Source organism: Arachis hypogaea, chromosome 20, assembly GCF_003086295.3.
Source record: "Arachis hypogaea cultivar Tifrunner chromosome 20, arahy.Tifrunner.gnm2.J5K5, whole genome shotgun sequence".
Lineage (NCBI taxonomy): Eukaryota > Viridiplantae > Streptophyta > Magnoliopsida > Fabales > Fabaceae > Arachis > Arachis hypogaea.
Genome location: NC_092055.1, coordinates 9,339,248 through 9,361,867, shown reverse-complemented (window position 1 = coordinate 9,361,867; position 22,620 = coordinate 9,339,248). Strand labels below are relative to the sequence as shown.

The 22,620-nt window shown below is 34.3% G+C and overlaps 1 protein-coding gene, 1 long non-coding RNA gene, 1 other non-coding gene and 1 pseudogene across 4 annotated transcripts; 1 reads left to right on the top strand and 3 right to left on the bottom strand.

The window, feature by feature from the left end:
- Window positions 1-942: 942 nt before the first annotated feature.
- On the bottom strand, window positions 943-3,574 carry LOC140182931 (probable methyltransferase At1g29790; annotated as a pseudogene).
- TRNAS-AGA (transfer RNA serine (anticodon AGA)) lies at window positions 3,520-3,601 on the bottom strand. Its single transcript has one exon. It is a non-coding gene; the product is annotated as a tRNA-Ser (tRNA).
- A 2,497-nt stretch (window positions 3,602-6,098) lies between these two features.
- LOC112784411 (uncharacterized) lies at window positions 6,099-8,313 on the bottom strand. Its single transcript, XM_025827599.3, has 5 exons — window positions 8,181-8,313; window positions 7,952-8,072; window positions 7,756-7,859; window positions 6,493-6,624; window positions 6,099-6,394 (listed from the first exon to the last, which is right to left on the bottom strand). The coding sequence occupies exons 1-5, from the start codon at window positions 8,181-8,183 to the stop codon at window positions 6,368-6,370; spliced, it is 387 nt and encodes a 128-aa protein (XP_025683384.1). The 5' UTR covers window positions 8,184-8,313; the 3' UTR covers window positions 6,099-6,367.
- A 6,839-nt stretch (window positions 8,314-15,152) lies between these two features.
- On the top strand, window positions 15,153-17,988 carry LOC112783766 (uncharacterized). Of its 2 annotated transcripts, none has more exons than XR_011879139.1 (5): window positions 15,153-15,843; window positions 16,506-16,691; window positions 16,811-16,844; window positions 17,240-17,372; window positions 17,749-17,988. It is a non-coding gene; the product is annotated as an uncharacterized lncRNA (long non-coding RNA). The 2 variants fall into 2 exon arrangements; XR_011879140.1 differs by having other exon boundaries at window positions 15,243-15,843; window positions 16,506-16,589.
- The last annotated feature ends 4,632 nt before the right edge of the window (window positions 17,989-22,620 follow it).

Genomic DNA, 22,620 nt, shown 5'->3' with positions numbered 1-22,620 from the left:
ACAAAATCTCAATCATAAGCAAATGTTTCGTATTATTTTTTTAATGTACTTTAATTCTTTATCAATCTAAAAATTGTGAATAGCAATTTCTTCACATATATTTTTATCCTCTTTTGGCGCACCAACAGTAAATTCTGTCTTTTAGGAACATGAATCTTTTTACGGGTTTTATTCACTTCTTTTTAGAACTCCTAAATTTCTTCCACCATTTTCAATTTCATTAGCACATACAACATACTCACATCAATGTTCAATTTTTTGTGCAATTTGGAAAAAGAACAGAGAAAAAAGACAAGTCATGGAACAAAAACAAATTATAACAGCAATACACCGCCATAACATACCTTCCACAGTAGATATTGAAAAAACAATTTGAGAAAAAGATAAATTAGTCTCTGACTTTTTATTTCGCGGACATTTTAATCCCTGACCATTGGAAAATACTTTTAAGTCTCTGACGTTTTTAAAAGTTGGACAGATCAGTCCCTCCGTCCATAAGCCACCGTTAAGACCCAACGAAAAAGGCTGACATGGCTCTCCCTCTACTTTCCTGGCATCACAGCTTCCCACGTGGCACGTTAGTGGGATTGAGCTTTTGAAAAATGGACACATAAGTCCCTGTTGCTCAAAACGATGTTGGATTCTAATTACATGGGGCTATGCCGTTAAACAGGCGTGGTTTGTGCTAGTTATAAAGTACCAAACGTTGATATTTTTTTTTAATGAATCAGGTTAACTAGTATTTCAACTCTCACATTAGAGAAATTATCTTATGCAACAGTATATTGGAGTACATGAACATTTTGACTTTGAGTGTGTTTGAAACATGCAACTAATTTAATTTTAACTAATTAAGATGTTAACTTTCCAAGTAGCAAGATAGGTAGTTAGATCCTACCAGGTTGTATTAGTGAAGAAGTAAAGAAGCAAGCTTTAAGTTGATCATCTTGAAGTAGGCTTCTGCAACAATGCAGTGAGAAAAACCTCAGCATTCTTGATGCCACTAACATCAGCCTTATTCCCAGCGGCCTACTTCACCTTCTTATAACCTAATTTCCCAATTAATGGCGCATACAGGTCCACCCCTTTGCTGAAGAATCTGTCAATCCACAAGTACCCTACACCTCTCAAAACCATATCTACATCAAACAGCAAGAACTTCATCATTGTCACTAGAATCCACCGGTTCACGGCACACCCGCACCGCACAAGGTCTACCACTCTGTCGAACATCGGCAGCCACTACTGCAGCGGCACGTGAAGTGGCACAAGCCCCCTCAGCGCCACCGCCTCGCTGTATGGTGCACCCACACTCATAGTCGGAGGTAGGGTTGAAGCCTAGATTAGGGTTTTGGCGGTGGAAGCAATCGAAGGATTTGTAAGGGTAATAGTCCCAAATTACAGAGGAATCGGGGAGTGAAGAAGGGAAAGGGTCTTGAGGGAGAAGGGATGAGGGTTTGTGCGGCGCGGTTCGGGAGAAGCAGCGGCAGCGGGGGAGGGGGTGGCAGCCACGGAGGATAAGAGATTCGGCGAGGTCGGAGTCGGAGGGGCAAAGGGAGAAGGGAGTGTAGGACATGTACTTGTGGAGGAGGTCAGGGTGGTTGTGGCAGGAAGAGGCTATGGGCTTGAGGTGGGGGAGTATAGGAGTAGATCTGGTGGAATGGTGGAGGAGGTGGTGGTTGTGTCAGTGGAGTGTTGGAGACGCGTGAGGTGGTTGATGGTGGCGCGTATTGTGTGGAGCTGGTCGGGGACGGGAGTGGGTGGTTTGGGGATTTTGGAGATTGGAGAGTTGAAGAGAGGTGATAGAGTGAGAGGATGTTGGTGGCCACCATTGCCATCAGAAGAACAAGGTTCAGTGTCATTGTGGTGAACGCTAAAGCTATTTTTCAAAACGACGTCGTTTTGAGTCACAGGGACTTATGTGTCCATTTTTCAAAAGCTCCATCCCACTAACGTGCCATGTGGGAAGCCGTGATGCCAGGTAAGCAGAGGGGAAGCCACGTCAGCCTTTTCCGTTGGGTCTGACGGTGGCTTATGGACGGAGGGACTGATCCGTCCAACTTTTAAGGATGTCAGGGACTTAAAAGTATTTTCTAATGGTCAAGGACTAAAATGTTCGCGGGATAAAAAGTCAGGGACTAATTTGTCCTTTTCTCAAACAATTTTCTAGGATTCTATTTCATTTTAGACTCGAGCATCACTGCACTAAGCCTATGTAAACACTTGCCATTGTTGTAGTTAAATTATTTCTTCTTCTTGCTCCTAAGTAACGAAGAAAAGCAATTAGAAACACTGGTGCAACTAAGGAATATGGAATCTTCTTTCGTTAAGTTGTAGCCATTTCTTCGTTAGAGTTCCACAGTTTTTTTCCTATTTCTGGTTATAAAATGAGGAAGGAAAGATGAAAGTAAAAGAAATTTTAGTCTCAATTTTAATTTAAAAATCTTAATCAAATATTTACCTCATTACTAGATAGTCACATTACTTATCGCACACTGCTAGAGTGAAAAAAAATGTGACACATGTATAGTTTTACTAACGGAGATACATTTTCATTGATGGAATGATAGATGTGACCAATGAAACATAGGATTCATACATACACTTGACTCGTTAAATAATAATTTGTACGTAATTTTGTTATCGTACGATCTTTTACATGTATATTTCTCCATTTTTTTAAATAAATTATTATGTATTTAGACATATTTATATATTTTGATTTATAGAATTTTTATTTTAAATTATATAATCAGTCGTCAAAACAATCAAATATGCTATAATAGAATAATCAAATTTATTTATAATAATATAATAAAAAAATTTTGAGAGGTTACATAATAATTTTTTTTTTAATTTAGATTCTATAAGATGAGAATATTGGTAAAATAATAAAGTGAAGGATTAATTACCATAGAATTTATAACTCTCATTATATGTGAGTAATAATGATTAAATTCTCATTTATTACTCTACTAACTTTTTCATTTTAAAAGAGTTTATTTGATTACATATTTTTTATTATATGTAATAATTGATTGATAGCTAATTATTTTTTATATACATACTAAAAAATAGTCACCAAATTAGTTATTATATATTTATATATAAATATATATGTTATTTAACTCGATTTTCATATATATTTAAAATATGTTTTTTTTTAATGTTTGTGATTTTTTTAAAAAAATTTTCTAACGTTTAGTTTTATTTAATTTTATCTCTAATATTTTCGATTTGTGTCAAAATTATTATCTTTAGATATCAATTTCATGTAAAATGTTAGGGATAAAATTGAAAATTTTTAAGAGTAATTTTGACAAAAATCGAAAAATTAAATAAAATTAAATGTTAGAAATATTTTAAAAAAAATTACAAACATTAGAAATAAAAAATATATTTTACTCTTTATACTTCCTCATATATATTTTAGAAAAAAATTTAAGTACGAGATAAACGGTTAAAACAAATAGAATACCAATATACATCAATTTTGACTGTCTACCAACTAGAAAAAAACGTGAGCGGCAGGATTCGAACCTGCGCGGGCAAAGCCCACATGATATCTAGTCATGCCCGATAACCACTCCGGCACGCCCACTTTTTGAAATGTTTTTTCTCTAATATAATTTTGAAAACGACATTATACTTCTTTTTATTTTTGGGTGCACATGATGCATCTGTGATAAGTTTTTACATACATATTGTGTACTAATGCATTGAGGTTTCATTTTTTTATTTATTATTTTTGGTAAAACTACAAGTATCACATGTTATTAACATCTTGTTTATCCTACAAACTAATCTGTTTAACTTGAAATATAAACAAACTTAACTTTAGAAATAAAATCCGCTCCGTTTAAATAGATAAATAGATTGACCAATAAATTTAGTTCATTTTGATTCTCCTAATCGAAATTTCACTTTATTGAAAACTGCTTATACAGCAGGATTACCTTTGTATTTTGTGTCCAAGTATTCTGAAGAAAATAAATATGTCGCATATTCACGTAGAATAGTATGCTTATCCTTGTATTTTGAGTCCAAGTATTCTGAGTTGGAAATCTTTGAAAAAAGTAAAAATGCTACATAATATAGCATGCTTATTCTTGCATTTTTACTTTTTAGTCAAGTATTCTAAGTTGAAAATCATTCAAAGAAAAAAAAAGATGTTGAAATAATAGTGAAAAAACGTTATAACTCGTGAAATAATGTCTTTACCATTATACTTTTAGGGCCAGTTTGACTAAATTTTTTAAATAAGTTCTTTTAAAAAAAGAGCTTAAAATATAAGGACTTTTATTAATAACAACTTTTAAATAAGTTATTTTGTGTTTGGAAAGTTATTATAGAAGTCTTTGTTTTAAAGTTGTGTATTAAATAAGAGTGATAAAATAGTTTTTAAAAATAGAAAAAGTCACATTTTTTAACTTCTTCAAAAGCTCTTAAATAACTTTTTGAAAAGTTAAAAGTTTATCTAAAAAATTATACCAAATACTATTAATGTAATTTTATAAGTCAAAAGCTAAAAAAAGTAGCTTTTGGAGTTTCCAAACGGACCCTTAGACTTTGTGAAAAAATCTCTAAGTTACAACACCAACTTTATCTACGTGGGTTTAATAGTCAAATTCGTTTTTAAAATATTATTCATTTTTTAAATTAATTTTTAAAAAATTAAATTAATCATATTAGTCTTTAAAAATAAAACATAAGTCAAATTAATTATTTTATTAGTTAGATGATAGCGTGTAACATAAAGTATCACGATATCGTAGTATGCTAATGCCATGTGTCACAAGATAATTGATCGACGTATCATGTTAGTGACACATGACATGCAAAATATAGTTGATCCCGTCCAAAATTTAGTCCAATCTATGATTCCATTGTCATCTTTTTATAGTAGTTTTAGTTCAAAATTCTTATTAACAAATTAACTTTTTTAAAAAAAAAAAAAGAAAAAAAATCTGACAATTAAAAAAATATAAAGAAATGGCCTATAAAACACGGACATTGACACGAGATACAGAGGCACATAAATTTAAAATTCTTATAAAATACAGAGATACAAAATGTGTTTGATATGCAGACACAACAAACAAAAGAAGTGGTTGTGCTTCATAGGAAATGACTATAACTAAACAATAATAATATTGAAAAATATTACATGAAGATATTATTAAGATTCAAGGAGTGATCCCACAAATTCAGTTTTTCAATTATTGAGTTCTATCACATAAATTAAATAATAATAAAAATTATAAATTTAAAAAATCTAAAAAATTTAAATTTTAAAATAACTATTATAATTATTTAGTGAGATTCAAAAAATTAATTTTTTAATTATATAATTAATAATAATTTAATAAAATCATTTAAATAAAAAAGCCATTACAAAAAGGGTAAAATTTGGAAATGTAAAATTTTAAAATGCAAATAAAAATAATAACTTTATAATAATTTAATATTTTTATTATTTTATGTAAAAAATTGTTTATTAAGGTTTAAAAAAATATTAAAATTAATAGTATTAAAAATATTAAAAATTTAATATTATGAGAAAAAAATTATATAAGAATTAATTTAATCAACTTGTAAAATTTTAAAAATAAAAATAACTTACACGTATATTTTTAAATACTAATTTGACTCTAATCTCTCGACATGTCACAAGTTATAACATCATCATATCATATAACACATCATTATCTAACTAAAAGAAGGATCAATTTAATTTATGTTTTATCTTTTACAAATTAATATGACCAATTTAAACTTCTACTTTAGGGACTAATTTGAAGAATAAATAATTTTAAAAACAAATTTAACTATTAACCATATCTATTTAATATAAATACGCAGTTTTGCACAAGTTTAATTAAAGGTTATATAAATTGAGAGTTGATGACGACAAAATCAATTCTACGGGCTTAATGTATTGAGTAGTTAAATGATAGAAAATGGGTTATTAACTTAATACAAAAGATGTCTGTAATTTTGGCGATGTTTTTTTCTTTAGCACTGCATCGTGATAGATTGATTTTAAATTTCATTTGTCTGTAGAAAATGTTCTGACTTATCAAAAGAAATTCAGTAACTCTTAAAATTCACCAATGATCACCGCCATACTACCAGAGAACTGCATTGAACAAAATATAATAACAAGTTTAAAACATCACTCACTCGTACTAACTTCAACAAAAATACCACTCAAATAATCTTTCAAAGTAGATAGAAAAATTAAAGTAGGTTAAAATATAAGCATCATCTATGCCTAATGTGAACAACAACATCTCATCCAGTCAAAGCCTCTGAGGGCTCATTCAGCACTGCTCCAGAAGCCCATCATACCGATATCATGGATATTTTAGATCAACAGCTTCTCAATAGCATCCTGCAATAGAAACAAAATACTTAGAATATATGCTTAATTAAAGAAACATATGACCACAAAAACCCAAGGAACAGCAATAGAAATATCATGAAAGTAACCTTTAGTTGCTGTATCTGTGATTTCAACTGACTTCCTTCATTTGTTGTCACAGAACATGCAATCACTGGCCGGGTGACACCACAAGCTCGCCCAAGTGCTTGTTTTGATGGGACAAAGACATAGGGAACGTTCTAAAAGAAAATCAAGTACACATATAAATGATCAATGACCTATAATGACGATGCACAAAAAAACAGAGTAAGAGAGTTAAAATAAGCATCATGAATAATCATGAATCAAAATTAAAAGCCTTGTACTATCATTTCCACACACAATTTATATCTTGCTTGCCCCAACTATTAAACAATTTGACAACAGCCCGCAACCTGAATCAACATCTACACTATGGAGACAAATTCAACCATGACACTTAATCGATTTATTACACATCATGGCACATAATTGCAAAGAAAGAATCTCATATAAAAGAAAGGTACTACAACAGAACATAAGATACATAAACGATAATAATAGATGAAATTAGGGTTTACAAGTTAAGAAAAAAATTTAAGTTTTCAATGCATTTGTTTTCGGTTCATTTAAATGAGAACATTTAAAACTTTTCACTAATGGTAAGCTTATCATGTGCCCTTAGAGCACATGTTAGCTAAACCCATAAAAAATAAACCTCTAAATAAGGATATAATACATGCAACATAATAAAATCCTGAAATAAAAATGACCGAAAAGTAACTAAAGTATTAAACTAAAGATACATTATATAATTCAATTTTCCAAATGATCAATATGCAGAAGCGTGACATATTGGTCACTAACAATAAAATAACCCAGCTTGTTCCTTAATCGTTACTTTGCATACTAATCGCGATCCAGGCGCAATTTCAGTTAATCCCAGTGATTTTTATAGCTCCCACTATCACATGAGGAGTCAGATTAATTAGCAAGTTAGTTACACACTTTGCAGTTTGGAAAAGTTTGTTATACAGCTGTTAACAGTGGTGAACGGTTAGTTAGCAGATTTAGCTAAGGAAGTATATATAGTAGATAGAGTAATTAGAATTTTGAGTTTTTGCTCTTGTAAGTCTCATTTTCCTGCTTAGTCAGAAGTAACTTGCTTTTGACCTAGGCCTTTCCTCTGTAAACTTTCCTCTGTTCTTGAACCTTCCCTCTCTCTGAACTAACATTTCCACACCCACACTGAATCGTGACTAATAATAACTACCAATGTCCGCATACACACTCTGTCAATGCGATTCCTTCGCTATAAATAAATGTTATGAGAGCGAGCGAGAGAGATATACCTTATCCTCAGCAAGAAGAGGAAGGTGGAGGAGAATCTCAAGCGGCTCAGTATCAGCCGCCATAACAACAAACTCCGAAATACCCCTGTTCAGGGTCTTAGTGGCTGCAACAAATAAATAAATGATTGTTAACCTTTGCAGTTTGAAATAATAATAATAATAATAATAATAATAATAATAATAATAATAATAATACCTTCATTAGCACCCTTTTTGAGCTGTTTGTAGTTGGCAGCTTGCTGAACAAGATCGAGTATGGTTATGGTGAGTTGAGCATCTGCCAAAGGGTAAGCTTTTGGGTTCACAGCTTCTCCTGTCTGCAAACTCAAATCAAAACAAAATTAATAAAGGAAGAGAAATTCATCGTTGAATCAAGATTTGAACAGAATTCGATTAGGAAGTGGAATGAAAAGGAGAGAGCGTACCATTTTCGATTGAAGGAAGAGAGGGGGAGAAAGGGGGGCTAGGGTTTTTCGAAGACACAAAAAGGGGCTGCAGGGTTTATGAGAGATGTTGAGTCGTTAAATATGTATAATTGTCCTTTTATATACACACCCACTAATGTTTTTTATTTTTTTTTTTTTGTATTGGGTTATGCTTTTTGTGGGTCACTAGGGTTATAGTAATTTGTTCTACTCAACTGGGCCTAATGCTCAAAAATATGCTAGGCCTTCTAAGTTTTAACGTTTTCTCTTTAATTTCCAAAAACAAATTTGTGATCTTTTAGGCCTGATTTTCTCTTATTAAATATCATTAAAAAAGAAAAATAAAAAACCCAAAAAAAAGGAATGTAATTATGAAAAAAATTCACTTAATATTGGCTAGATATTCTAAATAAACAATTATTTGTGAAAAACTACAATTTTAAAAATAATTATTATTTGTGAATAGAGATAGTATCATCATCATCATCGTTATTTTTATCATATAATTAGTCCATGAAAAAAGAATTATAGTATAAAAAAAATTGTCATTTTCTTAGTTTAAAATATCATTTTTCAACCGAAAATATATTTTTTTATGCATTTGAGCATATTTTGATAACTCCTCTTAGTAAAAATTGGATTATATACAGTAAAACATATTCCTTAAGAAAGATTACCACAAGAAGATATCAGATCATCTTACTCTTATTTTGAAAGAAAACGATAATAGATAAGTTTTTGTTCATTCTTTATCAAAAAAAAACTCCCCAAAAAAAAAGACTTCCCCTCCCTAATATACCAAAAGCATACACCTCTTCAACATCAAACAAAATAAGCATTTATATTGCGACAATTTATGTTCAGCTAATTTTTTTAGATGTGAAAAAAGATCAGGTATAATTCATGGTAATAGTTAATTGATATGTTTTTTTATATGAATTTTATTTTTTTTAATTTTAAATAATAAATCAGACCTTTAGATTTAACGAATAATAAAATTTGTAGAAAAATTGAGGATCAAATTTCTAAGTTTACAAATTGAAAGATTCAATTTGTGTTAAAATATTTTTTTTTACATTAAAGCAAATTGTAGAGTGTGATTTGCACACTTAAATTTTTTAATACTAAAATATAAATTTGAGAGTAAGATATATTATATGTTTAAAAAAAATTAAAATAAAGAGAAACAAATGTACTCTCCACATAAAAAAACACATCAAGTCTCCATATTATTTGAAAATACCCTTGTATTAGTGGGTCTCTAATCTCAAGTGGGGTCCACACAACTTTTTTAAAACAAAAGAAAATAAATAAATAAATAAAAGTGGCTAAGCCACGGTGGGAGAGAGAGAGAGATTAAGGATCTTTTATTTTGAAAGAAGAGAAAAAAAAAAGGCAAGCAATAAAGGAAGTAGAAAGCTTCGGCGCCGAAGAGAAGAAGAATTTGGGGGGAAAAGGGCAAGTCAACTTTGATCCGATTGAACCGGTAAATTTGCTCAATTTTTTATGAAATTTTAGTATGTTATTCCTAGTGTAGAGATGAACATTAGGATATAACTTGCTAGTTGTATTACTTTTTCTTTTGCCTGATTTGAGATACCCACTTTGTGGATGGTTTATGTTGATTCCATCAGTTTTGATTGTGTATTTTGTTGATTGTTGAGATGTCCTAGTATCACTAAGAAGACTGTTTGTGTACCCATTATTCTGATAGTGGAAGATTTTACTGGACTAGGTCCCGTGAGTTTTTTGTCCTTCTTTTAGGGGTTTTTCCACGTTAAAATTCTGGTGTCTGATTATTTAATTTCTGCCATTATATTTGTTGCCTGGAGTATCTTTGGTATTGCCTATTTAATCGCACAGGTTGCGGGAAAATGATTTTTTGTGCTTCCGCTGTTAGATAGGTTTTTGTTTTGAACCTTTGTTGAGTTTTTCCAATAAAGTGGTATCAGAGCTTTGGTTGTTTATCTCTGTGCTGATTAAATGGAGGAAAATATTCATGGACCGAATATGGTCAAATTAAATTCCCAAAATTATTCAATTTAGAAGACCCTCATGGAAGATATGTTGTATAGCAAGGACTTATATGATCCTGTGGAGGGAGATAAATCCAAAGGTACTAAATCCGATGCTGAATAGAAGAAGTTGAATCGGAAGGCAGTTGCTTTGATTAGGCAATGGCTTGATCTTAGCGTGTATCCACATGTTGACACCGAAATGAATGCTGAGAAGATGTGAAACAAATTGAAGGAGTTATATGAGAGGAAGAATGTGCAAAACAAAGCATTCTTGATTAGGAAGCTTGTCAATTTGAAGTATGTTGAAGGTAAATCAATGCCGGAGCACTTGAGCATTTTTCAGGAGACAGTGAACCAACTGACGAATAATAAAATCACTTTGAATGATGAGTTGCAAGCCTTGTTGTTGTTGAGCTCTTTGCCTGATAGTTGGGAAGTTCTGGTTGTGACACTGACTAACTCAGCTCTAAATGGGAAGTTGACGTTAGCAATGGTTAAAGAGAGCATGTTGAATGAAGAAGCCAGAAGAAGATAGCGAGGTTTGACTAATGCCTCCTCCTAGTCAGAAGCACTTGTTTCAGAGTCACGGGGGAGAAGTCAAAGTAGAAAACCTCACAATTCTCACAAGTCAGAGAGTCAAAGCAAGTCAAGAGGAAAGGACAAGCCAAGAAAGGAGTTCATTTGTCACCATTGTGGCAAGCCAGGGCATATCAAGAGGTATTGTAGATTCTTGAAAAGAGAACAATCAAGGGGAAAAAACGAAGACAAAGGTAAAGATAGTGATAAAGAAACTACTGCTATTATTTATGAAGATGTTCTTATCACATATGATGAAAATTATATGAATCTTGTCTGTGATGATTCCACTTGGATTATGGACTCTGGTGCCTCATGTCATGTCACTCCGAAACGTGAATTTTACACTTTCTATACTGCTGAAAATTTTGGCAAGATCAAATTGGGAGATAAAGGAGTGTGTGATATCATTGGTATGGGTGATATATGGCTTGAAACTAACATGGGATGCAAGTTGCAGTTGAAGAATGTTAGGCATGCACCAGATATGCGATTCAATCTTATTTCAGTGAAGGCATTAGATCAAGAAGGGTATTGCACTTTTTTTGGTAGTGGAAAATGCAAAATTACCAAAGAGGCTCTCATTGTTGCTAAAAAAGACAAAGTCTCACTACTCACTACTCTCAATTTTGTGGTTTATCTTATGCTTATTTTGGGGGATTTTATCACCTTTTCCCACATTTATTCAATGAAATAGCATGGTTTTGCAATTCTCCCTGAATTTGTGCCTAAGTGTGAAAACATGCTTTTTAGGCCTTAAAATAGCTAAATTTAATTTACTTTAATTCCATTCGATACCTTGATATGTTTGTTAAGTGGTTTCAGGTTTAGAAGGCAAAGATTGGGTTGAAGGAATGAAGAAAAAGCATGCAAAGTGGGAGAACTCATGAAGAAATGAAGGAATCGTAAAGCTGTCAAGCCTGACCTCTTCGCACTCAATCAACCATAACTTGAGCTACAGAGGTCCAAATGAGGTGGTTTTAGTTGCGTTGGAAAGCTAACATCCGGGGCTTCGAAATGATGTAAAATTTACCATATTTTATTTCGCGTTTAGGGGCGCGTACGTGCCATGTACGCGTGCGCGCCGATGCTGCTCGTGGCCCACTAAACATGAAATCGCTGAGAGCGATTTCTGAAGCACTTTGGGCCCAACCCAACTCATTTCTAATGCTATTTCATGCAGAATTCAAGATTGGGCAAGGGGGAAGAGCAATTGTTTGTAGCATTAGCATCATGTAGGTTATTTTCTAGAGAGAGAAGCTCCCTCTTCTCTCTAGAATTAGGTTAGGTTAATCCATCTTAGATCTAGACTTAACTCCATGTTCTCATCTTATTTCCTTTACAATTTCTTGTTCTACTACTCTATTCTTCTTAGTTCTCTTGTTAATTCTACTTTTATGTCTCTTTTATGTTTATGAATGCTCATGTTGAATTTGTTTACATTTAATGAAATTTAATGTTTGATATTCTTTTATTGATGATTTGAGTTGTTGATATACTTTTCTTGCAATTGGTAGTTGGTAGATTTATTATTCTTGCATTTTTACTATGCTTTTTCTTTTATGCCTTCCAAGTGCTTGACAAAATGCTTGGTTGGTCTTTAGAGTAGATTTTGAGCATTCTTGGCTTGGGAAGAGTAATTGGAAAATCTTGAGTCATTAATACCCAATTTAGATTGGTGATCTAGAGTTGTTAGTTAATATCATTTTCAATGACTCTAATCTTTTGCTAATTTGATTAGTGAGTTGATTAGGATGTTTGACTTGAGATTAACTAGTCTTGTTTGACTTTCTCTCATGGAAGATAACTTACACCTTCTTCTAATGTTGGGGATGACAAAATGAGATAAATTCTTGTTTATTATTGTGATATGATTGATTAGTCTTGTTTGACATTCTCCCTATGTGAAGATGACATGATACCTTATTCTATTTGTTGGAGTTGACTAAATAAGATGAATTGATCATTGTATGACTAGGATAGAAAGCCTATGATCTCAACCCTTGCCATGAATGTCTCTCTTCTTTACTTGCTTCCTTTAATTGTTTGCTTGATTTACCTTTCTTGTACATTTAATTTCTCGCCCTTTATCAACCAAAACCCCTTTTACCCCTTCATAGCCAATAAGCATACACTTCATTGCAATTCCTCGTGAGACGACCCAGAGTCTAAATACTCCGGTTATTTCTTATTTGGGGTTTGTTCTTTGTGACAACTCAAATTTTTTATTGAGAGGATTGTTTGTTGGTGTAGAACTATACTTGCAACGAGGATTCATTAATTTTGAGAAATTCTATACCATCAAAGAATTCGCTCATCAAAATGACGCCGTTGCCGGGGAGTTGCAATGGTGTTATGTTATTGGCTATTGTATATATGTGAATATGCTTCTTTGCTAGTTTTTGCTTGCTTTAGGAGTTAGTTTTTAGTATTAGTTTTTATTCTCTTTTGCTATTATGAATTCTCACCACTTTGGCTATGAGTTTGACTCAAATTATGTTGTAGGGAATGAAAACTACAATCGTAACATGCATCAAGGATTTGGGAATCAAAGATGGGAGAAGCCTCAAAGGATTGATCACCCTTCTTGGCAACAACCTCCTCCGGTCTCTTATAGGTATAATTCCAATCCTAATGCATACCAATCTAATGGATGTGGTGACCCTTATTGTGATTGCCAACAACCACCACTACATGCCTATCACTACAACATTTTGGGCCTATGGCCACGGTTTTTTTGGTCACGGTAAAAAACCGTGACCATAGACCCTCTATGGTCACGGTTTTTTAGGGTGACCAAAAAAAAAAAGCTATGGTCACGGTTTTTTTTGGAAAGGGTGACCATAGAGTACCTATGGTCACGGTTTTTTAAAAAGGGTGGCCTAAAAGGGTCTATGGTCACGGTTTTGAGGGGTGGCCTAAAGGGGTCTATGGTCACGGTTTTTTACAGTGACCAAAAAGAGTCTATGGTCACGGTTTTTCAAAAAAGGGTGACATAAAAGGGTCTATGGTCACGGTTTTGGGGGGTGGCCTAAAGGGGTCTATGGTCACGGTTTTGAGGGGTGGCCTAAAAGGTCTATGGTCACGGTTTTGGGGGTGACCTAAAGGGGTCTATGGTCACGGTTTTTTACAGTGACCAAAAGGGGCTATGGTCACGGTTTTTCAAAAAAGGGTGACCTAAAAGGGTCTATGGTCACGGTTTTGAGGGGTGACCTAAAGGGGTCTATGGTCACGGTTTTTTACAGTGACCAAAAGGGGCTATGGTCACGGTTTTTCAAAAAAGGGTGACCTAAAAGGGTCTATGGTCACGGTTTTGAGGGGTGACCTAAAGGGGATCTATGGTCACGGTTTTGGGGTGGCCTAAAAGGGTCTATGGTCACGGTTTTGGGGGGTGGCCTAAAGGGGTCTATGGTCACGATTTTTTACAGTGACAAAAAAGGGGCTATGGTCACGGTTTTTGTAAAAAGGGTGACCTAAAAGGGGTCTATGGTCACGGTTTTGGGGATGACCTAAAGGGGTTTATGGTCACGGTTTGGGGGTGGCCTAAAAGGGTCTATGGTCACAGTTTTTAGGGGTGACCTAAAGGTGCCTATGGTCACGATTTTTTACCGTGACCAAAAAGGGTTTATGGTCACGGTTTTAAGGGTGACCTAAAAGGGTCTATGGTCACGGTTTTTTACAGTGGCCAAAAAGTGTCTATGGTCACGGTTTTTCAAAAGGGTGACCTAAAAGGGTCTATGGTCACGGTTTTAGAGGTGACCTGAAGGGGTCTATGATCATAGTTTTAATCATTTGAGTTTAAATTAATTAAGATTTTTATGTATTTTTTTTATAATTTTAAATATTTTATCTTTTAAAAATTTTAATAATTAAAAACTAATAATAATTTTATATGATTTATTTTAAATATTATAATTTTAAATTTAATTTTATAAATAAAAAAGTTCTCACCGCCACCGTCCCTTTGGTCTGATCGTCTCTCTACTATCCAACCGGTCGCCTCCAACCCTCTGTACACTTGCGAATCACAAGCTTCTCTGCGTCGTTCGTCGCACGTCGTGGTTCGTCATGCTCATCTCCCGTTATTTTTCGTCACCCCGAATTTTTGAAAATTAAATAATAAATTATTTATAAGATTATATTTTTAAAAGATTTTATATATAAATTAAATACTTTTTATTTATGATTTAAAAATTTAATAATTGAATAATAATAAGAATTTTATATACTTTAAGTTAAATAATTAAATTTTTAACTTTATTTTATAATTATAGAAGAAATTAATTTTTATTATCTCTAATAATTAAATTAAAATATTTATTTAAAAATAAATTTTAAATTAATAATTAAATAATATTTTTATAAATATTATTATTAGATTAAATTTTATTTTAAATTAATATTCTACCTAAATTCTAATTCCCAAATCAAAACCTTAATTTAACTCTAAATTCCTAAATTAAAATCCATTAACCCTAATTTCACTGCCTCACCGCCATTCACAGCCACACTTCCCCTTTTTACCATCAGTAGCCACCAAACCCCCATTTCCCTTTCCCTCCACACCGCATCGCGCACACATAGACCTCCCTCTCGACATCCACACTCAGCCTCACACACCTCACTCACCCTCCATTGTCGCGCCAGCCACCCACGCAGAGAGAGAGAGAGAGAGAGAGAGAGAGAGAGAGAGAGAGATGAAGGAGCGTCGCCGGCAGAAGGAGAGGTCATCGCCACTGCCGAATCGTCGAGTCGTCGCTCCCTGCCACCGCGAAGCCACCGAACAGCATGCGTCGTCGCCGCAGTTGGAGGAATCCCGTGTCGCCGTCTTTCTCGCCTTTGCCGGAGAAGCCTGAGGAGACGGGGAGACAGAACACGAAGGATGCCATCCGCGTCACTTCTTCGTGTATTTTGTTCCGTCTTTTGCGCGCTGATTCCCTTTTGTTGGTTTTCTGCGCTTGTCAAAGTTCAAACCTTTCTCTGATTTGGATGGATCTAGTTCCAGTTTCTCAGAATTTGGTCTTCTGGGGTGTCGAGGATACTTGAACGTCACTGATTCTACCTCAAAGGTTTCTTCTTTTGTTCATTCTTCAATTGACGGAATAGCTTCTGGATTTTTGTTTTTTTTTTGTTGTTTGTTTGATTTATGCTATTTTAGTTGCGCTGGAAATACAAAAAGGGGGTTTCTCTTATCTTTGGAGGAAAATTGATTGGGGGTGTTCTACTGTTCTTAGTTGAGGGTTGACTATAGTCAATTTACTTTCATTGTAGATCCTATACTAACTCTTTCTAATATGAAATTGTTTGCTGCCATGTGCTTACTATGTATAGTTTGGCTGATATAATTAGATGTTCTTTGCAGGCCTAATTAATTTGGATTCATTAGCACATTATAGTTCTCTTACTAGTTATTTTCTGCAACCATTAAAATGTGCATTGGCGGCCTCTATGCCAATTGCAAGTTGGTGAGCATGTAACTACCTTTGTAAAATATGTGTCATATGACATTATGTCAGCTTCAACTTCCATTTCATTATTGTTATATTGATGTCAAATTTTTGTCAAGCTGAATTTGTGCTTTTCAATTCTGTTTCTGAATCTAAAAGGAAGTCCATAATGTTGAATAAGTGCTCTTTCTCCATTTATTAAATTGCTCATGTTTGAAGTTGTTTGTGCTTGCCAAATTGGTTTTGTTGATAAATAGTTGTTGAGTTTATTTGCATGTTTCTAGGCTCAACGTGCAGGTTGCCTGTTGAAGAAAATTATGCAAATCATTGAGTTGCGTGTTTCACATCAAGCAGAAAGCATAAAAAATGTAAGATTAACTTTATATGTTCAATGCCTCCCTAGTAACTGTTTGAGTGATTGGAACTACAGAGACCCTGCCTGCCTTCTCTCAACTTGTTCAATTCTTGAGGTGAAATGAAATTAGATAAAACACATATTTGAATTTTGGATGCTTTATATGTAATGGATATAGGTATGATTGATCCTTCCCTTGATTGAGATATGTCTGACTGTGGAACTTTGCTACAGGGAATAGAAATGCATGAGTTCTGTTGCTGAGAAGGTATTTCTTTATAGATCGTCATTTTTGTTAGAAGTTAAAACTTGAAGTTGTTATTTTCAGCATGATTAAGTAGCTCAAATTGATTGGACTGCATACTTTTTAAATTTAGTTAATACTATACTAGATACCTTTATAAAGTTGAAATTTAGCAAAACCAAATCTATTAGAATTCAAGTCACAAAATAAAAAAATCTATTTGAATTGTATGGCTGCTGAAATTAAGAGTAGGCTGCTGAAAATAAATATGAACTACTAACAAGCTTTTAATGATGTTAATTAAGGTATGCATAGCAAGCAAAATAAAAGAAAATGTCTTAGTTTGGCTATCTCTTTTCATTTATTTCTCTTTATGAGAGTTAGGTAAAAAATGTGACTAATTTAACATACATTTGCAGCTTGAACAAAGTAAATTTGAGGAAAAAAAGAAACTTGCAAATTAGGATTTTTTCAGAATCCAGATATGTGAATTGGAAGAATAAGGAGCATATTTACCTAAGTTTTGTCGATTGCCAATCTAGAGCTTTTCAGGTTTGCTTTGTTGTTTATGGTGCTTCATTTTTTATTTCCATTTTCTTTTTACTTGTGCTATATTTATATTATTTGGTACTTTATAAGAATTGAGAGCTGCAATGAAGTCTGTCAAAAATGAAGTGTTAAAAAACAAAAGGAAGCTACTCATTTCAAGTACTTTGGTAATATATATACTGTATCTCTTCAAGTACTTTATATCGTTTTATGATGTGTCATGTACTATGATGTGGATGTGTGTTGTATAGTGTGTACTAGCTATTATATGTGTGATGTATATATGTTTTTATGATATGTTTCTTTTTCCTAAGTTGAAGAAGAATAAATGTAGGTGTTTATGTCTAATGTGACTTTATTTTGCATGTTAATGAAGCAGGTGCTGAGCTTTCAAATGGTAAAGTGGCTGAAACAAAAGTTCTCGAGCGTTGAGAAGAAAGAATAGCAATACCAGAAACAATCTATTCTAGCAGAGTCTAAGTTGTATTGCTCCCACGCCTGTGGAACAATTCTGTTAATAGTGTCTATTTAGTGTTTCACTGTATAAAACTAAGATCGAGACAAAGTGTATTCACTCAACTATATTGATATGTTAGCTGGTTACTTTAATTATAACTTATCTTAATTGTTGATTATCTTTTTTTATTTTTAGATTTATTTTGTAATTATCATCATTTTGGGATGTGATTATGCTTAAAAAAAATTAAATCTCAAAAAATAAAATAGGCTATGGTCACGGTAAGATAAGGTTATGGTCACGGTTTTGTGGGGTGACCATAGATAAGCTATGGTCATGGTGAAAAACCGTGACCATAGATAAGGCTATGGTCACGGTTTTAAGGAGGGGTGACCATAGAGGCTATGGTCACGGTGAAAAATCGTGGCCATAGATTGGGCTATGGTCACGGTTTTAAGGAGGGGTGACCATAGAGGCTATGGTCACGGTGAAAACCGTGACCATAGATAAGGCTATGGTCACGGTTTTAAGGTGGGGTGACCATAGAACTATGGTCACGGCAAAAAATCGTGACCATAGATAAGGCTATGGTCACGGTTTTGAGGAGGGGTGACCATAGAAGCTATGGTCACGGCCAAAACCGTGACCATAGATAAGGCTATGGTCACGGTTTTAAGGAAGGGTGACCATAGAGGCTATGGTCACGGCCAAAACCGTGACCATAGATATGGCTATGGTCACGGTTTTTATGCGTAACCATAGATTGTCCTATGGTCACGGTTAAAAACCGTGGCCTAAAGTGTCAGAATTTGAAAATTATAACCGTGACCATAGAAACCGTGACCATAGGTAAAAAAACCGTGACCATAGACCTATGGCCACGACGGAATAGGCCACGGTAAAAAACCGTGACCATAGATCTATGGTCACCCTTTTCACTAGCTATGGTCACGGTTTTTTACCGTGACCATAGACCTTTTTTTTGTAGTGTATGAACCACCCCCTCAACATGATTTTGAACCACCTTACTCACAAGCCCTATACCACCAAACACCTCCATATGGCCCTAATCCTTATCCACCATACCAACCACCTTATGAACCATATGAACCATACATGGAACCACCACCATTCCAACACAACTACTCTCAAGAACCACCTCAATATACACCACCTCCATGTCCTTACCAAGATGAACCAACTTTCAATTATGAAACTTTTCTTCCAAACAATGAACCTTCTTTTTCCACACCACCTCCAATGGATGATTCTCTCCAAGAATGTGTTAGTTCTTACATTCAAAGGTAAGAAGAGAACCAAAAGGAGTTCAAGGAGTTAGAAGCCAAGATAGCTACCATAACGGAAGCCGTTCACAATATGGTCTCCTCCCGCCTAAGCCTATGCGATCAAGGAACTCCCATTGTTGAATGTGGAGTAGAAATCAATGAGCATAATGAAGGAGTGAGTTTGGAGCTTCAAAGTGAAGAAGAATGGTTGAAGCAAGAATTGTTACAAGGGGAGGAAGTTAAGACAATTGAGTCGGAAGGAGTGGTTGAAAACATAGGAGATGTTGGAAGTCCATGGGAATGTATAATTATGGAGCCCTCTTTCAAGAAGCTTGATGTTGATGTTGAGGAGGGTGTACAACCTCCAAAGCATATTATGATTGAAAACTTTGAAGAGGTTGATCAAGAGATGGATTCAATCATTGAGGAGTTCCTATCTACAATTGAATCCCCTCCCATTGGGCTTGAAATCGAGGTCAAAGAAGAAGATGCACAACCTCTCATGCCCTTGGTGAGCAATGAAGAAGAGATTGAATTGGAAGAGAGCCACCAAGAGGAAGAAGTTGAAGTTGAGAAAAGTTATAGAGAGGTGGAGGTAGTCAAGAAGGAGCACAAGGCGTAGACCTCGCATTCACTAAGTGTGGGGAGGTCCCCCTTCCTAAGTCACCATCATCCAACACAACATTCAAGTGGGTAAAATTTCTATCCCTAAGCTTCACTTTCTCACTTGAATATGGTTTGATTGAAAATGATGGTCAACTTAGAGCTCTTTGTAGAGTTAAGAGTAGGAGAGAGTTGTGTAGTGGTTGAAAATATCACTCTAACCTCATGATGGTTGCATGCTTAAAGTTGAATAACAATAGTTGGTGTAAAACTAACTTGCATGGGTCTAGGAAGTTGTTTGGAAGCTTCTTTGAGAATTCTAAGATTATGCCACCCGGATGGAATAATGATGACCAAATTAAGGACGGGTGTCAAAACAAAGTGTGGAATCCCAGATCGCACAAGGAAAATCAAATTTGGGAGCTCATGGTTTGTGAATAACTCCATCAAAGCTTGAAGATATTAAAATTGAAGAATAGAGCTTATTGGAGATTCAAGCATTGGTGGATGTTCAAGGATAGCTTCAAGCACAAGCCACCTTAAGAGGAGCTCCCCATAAGTCCAACTTAAGGACAATAAACAAAAGTGTTAGGTGAGAGACACCCCACCATGGTAAATTCTTTTCATTTTTTCCTTTTGTACATATTAGTAATTAGTTTAATTTCATGTTTTGTTGAGTTTGTTGAGTATGACTGGTAGTTTAGTAGGTTAAATAAGGTTTTATGGTGTTTTGGTAGCTGTTCCGAGGTTCAGAAGGCTTGGTTTGGTGCAAGAACTTGAAAATTTTTTTGAAAAACAGAGCACCAACCCGTGCGTGCGCGCACTTGGCGCGTACGCGCGCCTCAAGCATTTTCGATCATCCACGCGGACACGCCATGTACGCGTACGCGTACGCGTGGATGCAAAAATTCCACCCCCAGCCTAAAACCAGAGAGTTATGCCCAGTTTGTGCCTATTCTATGCCTGCAACCCACGCGCAAGCGTACATGACGCGTACGCGTCGATCGCCATCTTCACATCCGCGCGTACGCGCCCTTCGGCCAACTGCGCATCGGCGCATAAGCGTACATGACGCGTCCGCGCCGGTAAAAAAAAGAGTTTTTTTTTTCTCATCTTCCATTTTCTTTTGTCCATTGCATTCATATACTTTTATTCTTTGCATTTTCATTTTGTTTTTATAGCCTGTTTTTACTTTCTTTTTTTTAAGCTTCTTATTTTAATAATAGTGTTGAATTCTCTTACTCAATTGTTGAGAATTTCTTGGTTAATCTTGGTGCTTCTAAACTTGTTTGATATTAATGGGTAATGAAATTTCTAATTCAATACTTAACCTTGATGATCTTTGTATCCTTTGTGCATTGATATGAGCTTACATGTCTTTCATGACCCTCTCTTTCTTGTTTGAACTTGATGCTCGACATGTTCTTCATGTTATTCACTTATGCTTTGACTTTACTCTTACATCAAGTATTAATTGATATGCCCTTTGCCTATATTGCTCTCTCACTTACATGCGTAGCTAACATGTAGTGAGAACCTTACTCTTATTTGGCATTAACCCCCGCCTATGTTCTATTTGCTTTGATATCTTTATTATAGGCTTAATTATCCTTCTTTCTCTTTCCTTTTAGGTTGGCCACCAAGAAGGAAAGGAATGGAAAAGCTTTTAAATGGGCAACAAACAAGTTCATCCGCACAACCTTTTGAAGGAGCTCATCAATTGTAGCAACCCGTCCACCTTACTCTTCTTTGCATGCACCGAGGACGGTGCAATCTTCAAGTGTGGGGAGGTCGTCCGACCGATCTTCATGGGTAACAATTTCATTTTTAACACCAATTCTTGATTTCTTTTGCTAGTTAGTTGTTGCATTGCATGATAGGTTGCATGATAGTTAGAATTTGTACATATTTTACCACTTCTTTTTATGTTAGGACTACTTGGTTAGGGTGATGATTTCCTTTCCAAGAAAAATTGTTCTAGGACACCCTACCAACTTGAAAAATTTTTTTTGTTGAACTTGCTTGAAGAATTTATTTTGGAACATGGTTTTTGAGCTAAGAACACAAGCATGTGAGTTTTGAGCCAAATGGTGTGGTTACATCTTATAACCACTTATTTTCCATTCTTGTGTGCATTGTTCTCTTTCTATGATTGTAATCTTTGATTTGTTTGATTCTATATGTCCATTATTCCATGTATACATGCATTTATATGATTGAGGCCATCATTTCATCTAGCTCACTTACCCAAATAGCCTACCTTTTATCAACCATTGTTAGCCAATTTTGAGCCTATTTAATCCCTTTTATTCTTAATTTTAGCACATCACTACCCCTAAGTGAAAAACAATAAATATCCCTTAATTTTGATCTTTGATTAGCTTAGGCTAGTGAGGGTGTGTATCATTTGGGTATGAAAAACTTGGCACATTGATTGAGGTAAAAGTGTAATTTTTATTTTTGTTACAAATATTGGGAATTGGGTACATATTCATGTACCATATGTAAAACCATATGCATTGATATGTTTGTATATATTTTAGAAAAAAATGATAAAGAAAAAGAAAAAGAACATATATATATATATATATATATATATATAAATAAAGAGAGAGAAAAAGAAATAAAAAGGGAACAAAAATGCCCCAAAATAAAGTTCAATAAAAATCAATGCATATAGAATGTGAAATTAAAGAGAATGCATGCGTATGTAAAAAAGTGGGAATTATGGGTAGCTAGGTATTGTATTAGAATTATATAGGTTGTTACATGTTATAGGTGAGAGCTTAGGCTAATCAAAGATTCAAATTTCAAGCTCACTTGACCATATGCATCCTACCTTGACCCTAGCCCCATTACAACCTATGAATAAGTCCTCATGATGAATGTATGCATGCATTGAATA

What these genes read in the sequence shown, in the direction of transcription:
- LOC112784411 (XM_025827599.3), bottom strand. An exon ending in CAAAAAGGGTGCTAATGAAG is followed by an intron (nt 7,860 to 7,951) that starts GTATTATTATTA and finishes TATTTGTTGCAG; the next exon opens with CCACTAAGACCCTGAACAGG. An exon ending in CTCTTCTTGCTGAGGATAAG is followed by an intron (nt 6,625 to 7,755) that starts GTATATCTCTCT and finishes ATTTTCTTTTAG; the next exon opens with AACGTTCCCTATGTCTTTGT.